This window comes from Oncorhynchus clarkii, chromosome 33 (assembly GCF_045791955.1).
Source record: "Oncorhynchus clarkii lewisi isolate Uvic-CL-2024 chromosome 33, UVic_Ocla_1.0, whole genome shotgun sequence".
In the NCBI taxonomy this organism is placed as follows: domain Eukaryota; kingdom Metazoa; phylum Chordata; class Actinopteri; order Salmoniformes; family Salmonidae; genus Oncorhynchus; species Oncorhynchus clarkii.
In genome coordinates, this window is record NC_092179.1 from 9,000,454 (window position 1) to 9,014,711 (window position 14,258).

A 14,258-nucleotide genomic window follows, 5' to 3' on the forward strand; every position below is an offset into this window, starting at 1 on the left:
TCCCCCTCTTGGCTCATAACAAATTGTAAAAAGTACTGCAATTTTACACATTTTGTCATGGGGCAGAGAGAAATGTTGCAGTTTTAAAATCCAATTTCCTGCAATTTATACACATTTGGTAAAAGGTGAATATTTTCTGTTTTAATGCCAATTTCCAGCAATTCCACATATTTTGCCATATGACTTAAGCCATGTTAATACAATATCTGGGTGAGTGACTAACAAATCAATGGGGGCCCCCTGGAGGTCAGGGCCCCTGGGCACGTGCCCTGCATGATTACTACATACAATTTTTAGATAGCTGGCTGAAATGTTAGCCGACATGGGATAACTGAGTGACTGACATAAGAGGAAAACTGCTGATGCAGTACCAAATTTCACAATGCCACCTTCTGTATTCTATCATTCTAACTCTCAGCACTAAGTTGAGACCCCGACTGTCACTTATTTGGAGGGTCGGCCCTGCGCACACAATCGTCACTCAACAGGACACTGAGGAGTCTTACACGCACACATAGGCATTGAAAAACACCCAGTGCCACAGTGCATTTATCATGATTTTATGCACAATATACTGTATCACAATACAGATTTATCACAGTACAGATGTATGATAATCACTCTGGGATAGTTACCTTGACTCAAACAGAATAAATGAACAATCTCCTAGCTCTCCCTGCTCCTCCATCCCCTCTCCCACACACACACACACACACACACACACACACACACACACACACACACACACACACACACACACACACACACACACACACACACACACACACAATACTGCTGTGTGTGTGTGTGTGTAAGTTACATTATGGCGAGGACCCTGCCTCCTCCTCCTAGCCTTGACTAGGCTCTGCCGTGCATTGCGGCAGCATCACGTGCTGTGTGGCGGCAAGCTCATTGGTATGCTGCAGACACGGCACACAGCTCAAGAGGCGTCCCAGCCAACAGCAGGATCAAATCGCACGCACGCATTACATTGATACAGAGAGGGAGTTAGTGATGGAGAGAGCAGAAAAAATACAGAGAAACAGAATTAGAGAGGGGAAGAGTAATCGAGAGAGAGAGAGGAGAAAGAAAGAGAGCGAGACCGCAGGAATGAAGATGGGTGAGAGAAAAGACTTGTGTTTCTAAGAATAGCATGCAGCACCCTACGGTCGATCCACATGGCTGTGGTGACAATGATCCAATCAGCAGTGCTAAACATCCTTCATCACCGGGCAGCAGTCCGTCTGCCCCTGTCGCACAGCCGCCCACAGATTTCTTTATTTTAAGTCAGGATATATTTTGACTTTGAGGGGGTGCTTGTATGCGCCGTATGTGTGTGTGTGTGTGTGATGCCTCAAGGCCGGTGAGTGGGACAGACTGAGGGATGACTGTGTGTGTAGGCATCCACTGTCCATCTGTCCCCGACGACATAACCGAGTCACAGAGATGCAGGAGGATGAATGGACAGAGTTAAAAGGATGGAAAGACACGAGGTAACGAGATGGGGGTGAATATGGAAGTTGGTGCATTCAGCGCCAAGGCCAGCTCCAAAAGTCAAGGGCAAGTCAAATACTGGGAAAGTCAAATGAAAGTCAAATACTGGCCCTGTCTCAGTGTACCTTGATGAAACCAGGTGTGAACAGTAGTTCTTATCATTCTGACTCAAAGCTATCAGTCATCCATGACTATGAGGGTAAGGCAATTAAATGTCACGTACCTGCAACAGGTGAGCTTGACATCGTCATGGACACCAGCAAGGATGCTACCAGCAGGTGCGCGCAATTAGTGCGCAGGCCCGGAGAGACTCCGGGGCACATCCTCGAACACGCGCTCATCAGAATCGCCATGGCACGCTAGTTGTCACATCACACACGTGCGATGCCATCTCTCCTCAATAGCATCATCACTGCATGCTTTCAGGCGACCCTATATGCAAATATCTAATAATACAAATATATTGAGATAAAGGCCTAATAATACCAATATCTTCATTGTATAGATACATTGAATGGGTTAATGCCTATTTTTAACTAGGCTACTAAAGCAACAGACGCCTTACCAGTGTCCTGACACATTTGATAGCTGGCTGACCCCATTATTGGGAGGCTTATACTAGGCCACGGCTGCCAACAAACATCATGCATCTCACACATCCGACGGCCACCGTGCAGTTCCTTTATTTATTAGGTCTATTTGAGATAGCCAACGGATTTAGTTGTATCATAATTAACCTATAATACTGTCGGACATGACAATTCCAAACCTATTATCCTATCTTTATCATTAGGCTACCTCGTCTAGCGGACATTCTTACAGTTTCCCACAGTATGCCTACACTTTCGCAGCAATAGACAAATTGATACATTTCAGTGATAAAAAGGGCGAGCTGTTAATAGCTCAAATTTGGAAGCCTTTTTTAGACTGAATGCTGACAATCGGCTGATAATGTTAAACCAACCTAAGTGTAACTGAAAGAAAAGAAAAAAGCTAATCAAAATATCTCAAACACACAGTTAGCCTATAGCATTCGGTGCATTTCTTTCTTTCCATAGCCTATTTTTTCACAGCGATGTGATGGAGCCTACCTGCCATCCAGGAGATGCGGTACAGGCGCGTCACGCCTCTCCCAGGCCCATGCAGCCACGCGCTCCCCGGCAAGGAGAGAACGAACACAATTACTATATTGCAGAAACTGAAAACCCGTTTTTTTCCGTTAGATAAATAACTCCCAATGTCGCCAGTAATGACTGAATCTGTTCGCGGCCGAGCACTTGAACGTAAGCCGCGCCGTGTTCATCTCGCGGTGAAACGTCACACGCTCATTATTGGAAAACCTGAGATTCTGGACACGTCTCAGTATCATACTGTCCGCCTCAAATAGGAATCTATCATAACGCCTCTAATTTTGTCCATAATACCCGAAAATGACATTCGATTCCACACACAAATCATGAGCACGCTATAATTGGGTTTATTATTGGGAGGCGCGCATCGCTTAGATGGTTTTGCAGCAGAGCGTTCTCTGCAACACCCCTAGCATTCCTCAAATGCGTGTGCCAACATACCTGGTAATTGGCTTGGAGAATAGCACTCAAAATACCGGTTAACTTGTCCTGCTTGATGCAAGGCATAGACCCTTGTGAATCATGGATCTATATGGATTTCATGTAGAATATTAGGGCCAAATGATCTTCAAAATAAGGTTTCTGTGTTATTAATTATGATAAACATGGGGATACATGCAAATGATAGTTTGAGTATGGTCTTGAATAACATAAAATAGACAAAACTATTCCACAAATAAACATGGCAGACCAGTCTATAGTTTATTATCACATCTTCACACAAATATAGAGATGCATGCTAGGAAATAGAGTTATATACTACAGACCGCGATTAACTCATAACTTGATAGATATTCTAAATGTTAAAATATACACACAAAAAAAAACTTACTTCCTCATTTGTCTACAGTCAGACAGTTTGTACATAAAAGATGAGTTGTACCTAGATATTGATTACTTGCTTACAGGAAACGTAAAAACAGACTTCAGTTGAGGGCACCAGGTTTTCCCAATGAACCCCCCCAAAAATGATTGCAAACAAAATGCATATTATATCACTAACATTATTTGAAATGATCAACACACAGATTTCCTGTTGCTGGCTCTTCCTGGCTGTACCTGGTAGTCATCCCTGTGGTATTGAGTAATTTACATACTGTGTTGTATTGGGGTGACTGTCAGCCAGTCCAATTTATCCCCACTCACCAGATCCAGAGTAAAGGTACTCCATTCATTCAGAGAGCTACAGATCTGCCCATGTATTCCTCCCATTTATTTTCTCTCTCTCTCTACGGTGCAGTCTTGTTCTCCACTTCCATGATGGAGATGAAGCGTGGTCGGCGACGCACCCTCCTCTTGGTGTTGTGTTTGGGGTTCCGCTGGTACATGTCTGCAGGAAGGTTTGAAAGTGGAGGACAAGTTGATGAGGAGAGGGGCAGAGGAAATGAGGGTAGGGTAGAGAAAGGAAGGGTACAATAAAAAAGAAGGAAGGGAGAGGTCAAATATGAATGACTCCTCGTCCTGGTCCCTGTATGTTTTTGATATAAACATATTGATCAGGTTCATTTCTTACACAGCTATTTCAGTGCAGGCACATGTTGGGGGTGTAACAAGGGCTTTACCTTGAAAACTGAGGTAGTAGTTGCGGTGACCTTTCATAATGGTGACCTCAGCAGATCTGTCTGCCAGGTACGCTTCTTCCAGCTCCCGGGACGAGAGGGATGTCGTACGCTGTTTATCGTCCTGACCGCAACACCAGCACATATTTTAGGATTCAATCCGAGGCGTTTTATAGAGCAGCACACTGGACTGCCGACAATGCGCCCTTTAATGGTAATTTCCCCGACATTCGTGGAGATAGCATTCATGGTAAACGCTGTGCATGTCGGCTCATGCTAAATTAAAACGAGAGTAATGTGCTGCTCTATAGAGCGCCTTGCATTGAATCTTGGCCCTTATCAATAATGAATGCTCTTAAACCATAACAGCACCAATACAACTTAACATCACTGAATCCTCACAACCATATCTCAACCACAAAACAACCACCACAGAACTCAATGCCTCCCCTTCTCCCTCCAGACTCACGGGTCTTCCAAACTCAATCCAGTTCTCGTGGTCGCCCTTGTAGTACCACAGCCACTCAGTGGTCAGGATGTAGTGAGCCGGCTTTGTTACTGAGGAAACGGTGGACAGGCGCCGCACTGGGTCTGACTCCTGTGTCATCGTTAGGAAGTCTACTGGCCGAGAGCCCGGACTGAGAGAGAGAGAGAGAGACATTCATGGATTGTTTTAATTTTACAGTCAGACTTACGGTATGTTGCCTGTAAAAAAAATCTGCTAATGTTTATTAGAACCCAGTTCATACCGTTCTATTTCTACCACATTCTTACTTGGATAAGCCTTTTATATCTGACGTGCACATGCCGGCAAGTTAAGGAGAGAGAGTGCATGTGGGCCGATATGGGGGGACGTCAGTGGTTGTCGATGCCGTTTAAGACGAGGGAGGACGTTTTTTACTTCATGAGCAGGGCTTTATTTCTATTACACCATATTGGATGACTGTCATTCATATTCCATTCACCCAGCTAAATGGAACATCGATAGGTTTAGGATACTACTAGTGGTAAGCGATTAGTGCTTTTTGAGGTAAGTTCGGTTTCGGTTCAATAATTAAAAAAATAATCACAGTTTTCGATTTCGCATGCTTATGTCTATAACGTGAGCTGCTCAGTATGTGTAAATGATCCTTGTTACTGCAGCTTTTTTGAAAGATATAACGTTTTCAATGGAGAACTGCAAAAGTGTTGCTACTGCTCTCGGAAACAGTGCCCTGAATGTATTTTATTTTTATTTCACCTTTATTTAACCAGGTCGGCTAGTTGAGAACAAGTTCTCATTTACAACTGCGACTGGCCAAGATAAAGCAAAGCAGTGCGACACAAACAACAGAGTTACACAAAAAAACATACAATCAATAACACAATAGAGAAAAAGTATATATACAGTGTGTGCAAATGAGGTAAGATAAGGGAGGTAGGCAATAAATAGGCCATAGTGGCAAATTAATTACAATTTAGCAATTAAACACTGGAGTGATAGATGTGCAAAAGATGAATGTGCAAGTAGAGATACTGGAGTGCAAAGGAGCAAAAAAAACCAGGATGAGGTAGTTGGATGGGCTATTTACAGATGGGCTATGTACAGGTGCACTGATCTGTGAGCTGCTCTGACAGCTGGTACTTAAAGTTAGTGCGGGAGATATGAGCCTCCAGCTTCAGTGTTTTTTGCAATTCGTTCCAGTCATTGGCAGCAGAGAACTGGAAGGAAAGGCGGACAAAGAAGGAATTGGCTTTGGGAGTGACCAGTGACCAGTACCCAACCTGGAGCGCGTGCTTCGGGTGGGTACTGCTATGGTGACCAGTGAGCTGAGAAAGGTGGGGCTTTATCTTAGCAAATACTTGTAGATGACCTGGAGCCAGTGGGTTTGGTGACGAATATGAAGCGAGGGCCAGTCAACGAGAGCATACAAGTTAACCAATTTAGCAGGCACTATCGACAAAGATCAGAGGGAAAAGTTGTGACGGACGACTTTCTGCACACGGTCAGTGTGAACTGGAGTGACTTGACACAACGGGGGCCAAACAAGTTGTAATGGAGTAAAAAGGGGTTCCAGTCTGCCGTGAAGCGCTCATCCATGTATACGGGTAAGAATCTATCTTCATTTTTAGATATTATACTGTACATTTCAAATTTAGTCAGAAAGTCGCTTTCATTGTAAGTTAAAGCGTACTGTTAGCTAGCTAGGGAACAGTAGCTTGCTGGCTCGCTAGCTAATGTTACAAGTTTGATCTGTGTGGTAATATTACTCGTATCTCAGAAAACCATTTGCATTGCTAGTTGTAGCCTAATGTTAGCTAGCTAACATTGAACCTAGTTGGTAAGCTTTAGCTACCTGCAGGTTCATACTACAGCATTTCATGCATGGTGGCTAGCTATGACAATCAGTTTGTAATGCTAGCGGTATGGGTTGGGATTATGGTTCATTTGTTGCTACATGTCTAAACAAAAAGACTCCACTTTGCCAGATTACATGACCCAGCAGATTAGCCAGGTGTGTCTGGGAGTGATTACGACCATCTATTTATTGTATTTCATGAACATGTCTAGACAATAGTGAACAATCCAATTAGGCAGATGTGGCTGGCAGGTGGTTATAGCATTTGTTTCACATGACCCATCAATTTAGACAAGTGTGTCTGTTCTGGGTAAGCATCATCTAATAATTATAAAATATTTATACATTATTTTTGATAACCATTTCACTGTACCGTTTACACCTTCTATATCCTGTGCATGTGACAAATACACTTTGCTTGTATTTGATATAGTGTGTGTTTGCCAGAGACGGTAATGTGAATAACAACATGACCTGCACAAAAGTCAGATTAGGATATAGGCCAAGGACTAAATAAAGTGTATTTCACCTTGAGTTTTTCCTTTATTGTAGGCCACTACTTTCACCACTTTTAGTCTTCATCTTTGGTTGTTTACTACACTGCTTTACTCACCCTGTTCAGCACGTGGCCTCACATGTGAATCATTAAAAATAGATGGGAGGGGCTATGGCTTAAGAGGGTGTGAACAATAGACAAAGAAAAAGGTGTACCAAAACATTCAAGGGACATTTTCTCAAAAGTGAGGTTACAAGTTTATCAACTTTCGAAACAGAAGTACTTGTTCCTCCTCTGCAGTGTACGATTGACCATTTTGTGGCTCTGAGTCTCTACTTTTATCCAATGTAAAAATAAAAAAAAACGCAATTTTAAATTTTGCTACATAAGACCGAATCGAGGTTGTCGGTCACATTTTTGTTCAGTGTATTTTATAGTAGGGGACGAACGTATAAAATACAAATAATATTTTTCCCACACAACTGGCAAAGTGTGGAATGAAGTGTGGAACCGCTGTCATATAAAACGTTTTGTTTTGAAACAGAGCCCAAGGTAAGCCCATGCTTTTTTAATTTATTTTTTTAAATCCACGTTTCATCACTTTCCTACCCTCACTCCGCTTTCCTACCCTCACTCCGCTTTGTTAGGGAGCAGGCATAGGGTCTTAGATTGAGAGAATCTTTATCATGAAACCGACTGAAAAAAAGTAGCAATCTATATTTTAAAAAGCATGTCTCGTGTTCATATTTCACAACTTCTGCAGGCTTTTGGAGTTAGGCCTATATTTGATTAAGGCTACATTATTGCATGCTAAATGTTTCTATCAGTGATAGGTGAGCAAACAAAAAGATGAGCTATACCACCTCTACTTATTTTCCCAGACAGAGAATTAACCATATACATCCTACAGACGGAGATTCAGTGAAAGAAAATCACATTGATTAAGACAAGTCCCAATCTTTTGGTCAGATAGGACTAGGCTACTAAACGACTGCAAGTTGAAGAGCAAAATAATCCACATAACATACTGCCAAAATGTTCTGATCAGTGTCAATACATGAGCCAACTAGACAAGACGATCATGAGCAGCACTCACCTCAACTTCGCTAACATTTCCACAGCCTAATTGTAGCCTAACAAACATCCAAATGGAGATTCAGTGAAAATAACACTCGGACATTGATTGAACTATCAAGAGGCCCCACGCTTGTCTCCAAGCCGCGCAAAACGGTGCTAAAATAGTTGATCACACACAGGGAAGGCTACAATTCAAATGTATGATGACTACAATGATGACTTCCAGAGTTTCAGTAAGCAACAATTTGATGCCTTCAAATGAGTTAGCCTACTTTATTCCAATATGTGCATCATTCAGTGATATTTATTCCCAAAGTAAATATTTATGAATATTTACAGGTGTGGTTAAGAAAACAGTTCATGTGCTGGGCATGGTGAAGAGATGGGTGAAGTGACATGCCTCGCAACGTTTGGAACAGCTAGGAGGAGAGTAGTGAGTGCGCTGCCGAGCTACCATCAAGAGCTTAAAGAAAAACTCCCAAAAACTATCTTTTGGTATTTGTTTCATTAGTCCATTGTTGATGTAGTCCCAAATTCTTTTGCATGTCAGCAATCAAGTTAAGATATAGAACTTTCAAAATACAAAAATACAGGTGGAATTTTCCTTTAAGAGCATAGTGCATTACGGCGACATTTCATACTAAGCCGTAGGCAGAATTTTACCGCAATCATGACTAGGTTGGTTCGCGGAAATGAAAGTTAGCAGGATGCTAAAGTTGGAGGGAAAATGTCTTGGTTTGAAAGGTGCGGAAGAGTCCACTTTCAACTTTAGTGGGCAGTGGTGAACCCTGACCTGTGTGTGTTCCGGGGGTCACAGAAGGCTCTCTCGATGTCCTCAGTGTGATGCAGGCGTATCCAGCCGTTCCCATCAAACACCTCCCACTTATAGGGCAAGTTAAAATGCACACGGATACACTGGTCTGGGCACACAAACACATTACACAAACAAGCATGAAAGAACCACAACCAAACATACCAAAAGCATAGAAAATATACCAAAAGGGGAGCGCCAAGTCTAGGTCCAAAAGGCTCCTTAACAGCTTCTACACCGAAGCTATAAGACCGTGAACAATTAATCAAACGGCCACCCAGACTATTTACATTGAACCCCCCCCCCCCCCCCCCTTTGTTTTTACACTGCTGCTACTCACTGTTAATTATCTATGCAATCACTTTATCCCTACCTACAGTACAAGTCAAAAGTTTGGACACACCTACTCATTTAAGGTTTCTTCTTTATTTTTTTACTATTTTCTACATTGTAGAATAATAATGAAGACATCAAAACTAGGAAATAACACATGGAATCATGTAGTAGCCAAGTGTTAAACAAATCAAAATATATTTTAGATTGTTCAAAGTAGCCACCCTTTGCACACTCTTAGCATTCTCTCAACCAGCTTCATGAGGAATGCTTTTCCAACAGTCTTGAAGGCGTTCCCACATATGCTGAGCACTTGTTGGCTGCTTTTCCTTCACTCTACGGTCCAACTCATCCCAAACCATCTTAATTGGGTTGAGGTTGGGTGATTGTAGAGGCCAGGTCATCTGATGCAGCACTTCATCACTCTCCTTCTTGGTCAAATAGCCCTTACACAGCCTGGAGGTGTTATTGAGTCATTGTCCTGTTGAAAAACAAATGATAGTCCCCCTAATCGCGAACCAGATGGGATAGCGTATCGCTGCAGAACGATGTGGTAGCCATGCTGGTTAAGTGTGTAAATAATTCACCAACAGTGTCACCAGCAAAGCACCCCCATACCATCACACCACCTGCTCTATGCTTCACGGTGGGAACCACACATGTGGAGATAATCCGTTCACCTACTCTCTGTCTCACAAAGACAAGGCAGCTGGAACTAAAAAATCTCAAATTTGGACTCATCAGACCAAAGGACAGATTTCCACCAGTCTAATGTCCATTGCTCACGTTCTATGTCTCTTCTTAGTGTCCTTTAGTAGTGGTTTCTTTGTAGCAATTTGACCATGACGTCCAGATTCACGCAGTCTCCTCTGAACAGTTGATGTTGAGTTATGACTGTTACTTGAACTCAGTGAAGCATTTATTTAGGCTGCAATCTGCAGTGCAGTTAACTCTACTGAACTTATCCTCTGCAGCAGAGTTAACTCTGGGTATTCCTTTCCTGTGGCAGTCCTCATGAGAGCCAGTTTCATCATAGCGCTTCATGGCATTTTCTGTTTCTCTTTGCATTTTTGAGCTGTTCTTGACATAATAAGGACTTGGTCTTTTACAAAATAGGGCTATCTTCTGTATACCACCCCTACCTTATCACAACACATCTGATTGGCTCAAACACATTAAGAAGAAAATAAATTCCACAAATTAACAAGGCACACCTGTTAATTGAAATGCATTCCAGGTGACTACCTCATGAAGCTGGTTGAGAGAATGCCAAGACTGTGCAAAACTGTCATCAAGACAAAGGGTGGCTACTTTGAAGAATCTCAAATATAAAAATAGATTTTGATTCCTTTAACACTTTTTCATAGTTTCATAGCCTGGGGAGGGAGGGGGTAGCCTGTTGTATTCAGCGCATGTGACAAATACAATTTGAACAGGCAAAAATAAATAAATATTTCACATCGAGGAGAAGAGAGCTCACCCTGGAATCTACAGTTCTTGCGTATGAAATGCAGACAAATCTCCTTCCTGTCCTCTTTCTTGACCACAGGACTGGAGACCAGCTCACCTACACGCTCTGAAACACACATATACAGAGGGATTATGCACATATACTGCAGATCAAGCCAAAATAACACACACACACACTCCAGGAGGGATTTACGTACCTTTAGCAGTGTAGGGTGTAGTGGGTGTGTTGAGGCGGTGGAGGTTCTGGTAGACGAAGGGAAGGTCGTTGATGATGTCACCGCTAAGGCCCCTCTCCTCCAGCATGCGGCGGCCATGCTGGTCGATGACATGCTGCCTCTTGCACTTGGGCCCGAACATGCAGTCGTCATGCACAAAGTGCATGCACATGTGCACCTTGGTGCAGCTGTCCCTGAAGGTACATGCGCCGTGGGGCCCGGAGCCCTTGTTGTAGTGAGAGCACACCTGACGTCAGGAACACACGGCAACAACGTCAGAGACAATCATCATGGAAATGCAGTCACACATAGCCAACCAGAGGGGCTGGGTCAAGCAGTTGCCTTTAGAAGGCTTACATGGTCACCGGCCAAAAAATGATCTAACCTCACACACCAAGAAGTTCTACTTTACCTCTCTGGGTAACGAATACTTCCTGGGGACAAACCCACATCAACAGCGTAAGTTTTTATATTTCCATTTTTTTTTTTTATTCTTTAAAAAAACATAACATTCTTTGTTTGCTTTTTTTTTTTTTTTTTTTTAAACACACAAGAAGTCCCACAGGTTCAAGGTGTTGTCTTCATCTCAGATCACTCTTCACCCACACTGGGCTTTAGGCTGGACGTGATGGTATTCGTAGTGTTCTTTTCTTTTGTCTTTTCAACCTTTTCATCGATTTACTTGTGATATTTGTTTAGACTGGATGAGCCAACATTACTCTCGGAAAACACGCGTTTGTTCCTTTTTCTTTTTGAGAAACTTGTTTGTCTCCGTATAGTTGTCCAATCAGATTACGGGTGCATCTAGTTCGGAGCGGTATCGTCCAATCAGTGTGCAGGATTCACTTCTCACTGGCACTGAACCTGCCTATAGACTTGTCCAGAATTCCCTTCTCTGGAATGCCAGGATGTAAGCTACTCCTGTCCTTCCCTCTTTGGGGAGATAGAATGAGAGAGAGATAAAAAGAGTGAGAGAGAAAAAGAGGTCTACGCCTTCTACCCATGAGCTCGTACACAAAGAGCACTCAGAACACTGCTACACTCCCTGAGGGCAGAAACCTGTAATGCAGAAACGTCCCACATTTTACTTAAAGGAGCAAGACTTCATGGAGCAAGACAGACAAATTCACACACAAAGAGAGCATGAGACACAGCATTGCATTTCTACTGTATTCATCTAAGGGAGAAAGGGTATATGAAAAAGTCTACAAGGGCTTAGGGAGAGGTGCTAGGGATTGGAACTGGGCTCATTTCTTAATGGAAACCGCCAGGCCCTGGTAAGGCTCCATCCAGGTGTGTAGTGGGGCTCTAGTGTGTAGTGGGGCTCTAGTCTGTAGTGGAGCGGCCTGTGCTGTATTTTGTGTGTGTGTGTGTTTCTGTGAAGCATTTATTTGGGTTGCAATCTGTTGGTGTATGTGTGTATGTGTTACCTCAGGCAGCAGGGTGGGATCATTCTGCAGCAGTAACAGGAACAGGTCATCCTCGTGCAGCTCATGCAGAGTGCACTCCCTCAGGAGCGTGTAGTTATGCTCTGAACGCACGTCATGGGAGAACTTACACTGCTTCCTACAGAGAGAGAACAGCACACACACACAGACTGGAGTAGAGTAGGTAAACAGACAGGAGTGTACCATAAAGACATCAAGCATCATTTTGTTTTTGTGTAGGCTACTGAAAACTCATGATCATGATATGCCTTGTTCCAAATCAAGGAATCTAAGCAAATCTGCAATTCTGCATCATATGGCAATATGTTGTATTTATAATATACCTGATGATATTAATAAATGTGCTAACACAAGTTTTCATACATTAGTAGACTAGAAGATGCAGGTGTTATTTGTCCAGATTGATCAATACAGAATAAAAGGGGGCGTGATGGCTCTCATATATGCTATGCTGCTGCTAGCTAGCCACTCCCCTCTTCAACCTAGCAAAAACTACTCACCACGGTCGAGGTTTCGCTTACCTGCCTTTCCCAAATCTACAGTTTCCATAAACAAAATATTTGCAAAGGTGAAGCTCCTGGCAATCTCTGCAATCTTGTTTTGTGTAATTTTTACACAGCCGCAGCGACGTTTTGGCGACAATCACACAGTCAGTTCCCCATTCGTCCGTCCTCTCTCGGTTCCGCACCGCAACAAACCGAGAACACTTCTTCACGATGTACCAAAAGTCGTCCTCAGTTATTTCAACACGCTGGAATACTTTCCTGTGCAATTGCTGGAGGGCCAGGGAACCCTTGTTGCTGCATAATATACTGGTGGCATGATGAATTACTCTGGAGTAGCTGGACATTGTTGGTGCCTCTCTCATTTGCGGATGAGAAGGCGGAAGCAGCAAACCAGCAACAGATTGCCAGTGCTAGTAGTTCTACTTTTCTCCACGCAGGGGCGATCGAGTTCAATTCAGAACATCACAGAAATGCAATGGCGATTGTCGCCCCGTTGTGGATAAAAGTGGAAAGTGTTCCGATTCTAAATATCAAGCATTCCATTTTCAATAATATGTTACCAATATGGCACACAATCAGTTTTAGCCCCTATATTATACTATTGATAAACATTATTGGTCGTTGTGGTGTAATTTTCCCCTCTATCTCTGGGTCTGTGGTCACTGATTACTTCATCCATCTGTGACTGATTAACAGCGTGAGATGAAAAAGTGGTCAGTGCCATCCAGTACCCTTGGGACGTCCCTACCCTAACCTTAAACAATAACCCTTACCTTCTTCTTGCATGTGTGGCAAAAAAAAATGTGCTGTGTAAGGTTTTAGCAGATTACATTTTTTTTCTAGACTATTGAAATCAGTCAATAATAGTTCATGTCAAATGCTGCTAGGGTGTTCAAGGATACTTTAACAGCCAAATTGTGTTACGTTGAGTGTCTGTTTGCATGTTTTGTACGATAAATCCAGGTGTTTAAAAAAAAAAAAGAACATTCTTACATCATACAAAACAGAACGCAGCTATTAACGAGAAAATAAATGGTGGTGTTTCGTTCCTATGGCATAGGGATGACATGACACTCCCTACAGCTTGGTAAGTACTTAAATATTAACATAGCTCTATCCAACGAAAATTATGGAATGAAACTATTTATTTTCATATTTCCATTCAAGTGTGTTTCTGTATCTACTTGTAGTTTCGAACCACTCCAAGCCAGAAGAGGGCGCTACAGGTTCAGATTGCAACTCTTCCCACGGTCCCGCCAGTCACTTCTGATTTGCTGTAGTATTGTGATATAAAACCAAGATGGCGTCTACGGAAAGCTAGTTACATTTGTAGACACATTTATATTTAACGCAAAATGTAGTTTGTTCTATGCCAGTACT

The 14,258-nt window shown here is 42.7% G+C and overlaps 2 protein-coding genes across 2 annotated transcripts in view; one reads left to right on the forward strand and one right to left on the reverse strand.

Annotated features, from left to right (window-relative positions):
• LOC139392792 (pyridine nucleotide-disulphide oxidoreductase domain 1) overlaps nt 1-14,258 on the forward strand; it is a 783,634-nt gene that overhangs the window by 542,149 nt on the left and 227,227 nt on the right. The window lies entirely within an intron of this gene.
• LOC139392795 (protein mono-ADP-ribosyltransferase PARP12-like) lies at nt 3,298-14,194 on the reverse strand. Its single transcript, XM_071141050.1, has 8 exons — nt 12,894-14,194; nt 12,355-12,490; nt 10,907-11,171; nt 10,720-10,815; nt 8,889-9,015; nt 4,653-4,821; nt 4,187-4,307; nt 3,298-3,954 (listed from the first exon to the last, which is right to left on the reverse strand). Exons 1-8 carry the CDS (start codon nt 13,238-13,240, stop codon nt 3,854-3,856), a joined length of 1,362 nt encoding a protein of 453 aa, XP_070997151.1. The 5' UTR covers nt 13,241-14,194; the 3' UTR covers nt 3,298-3,853.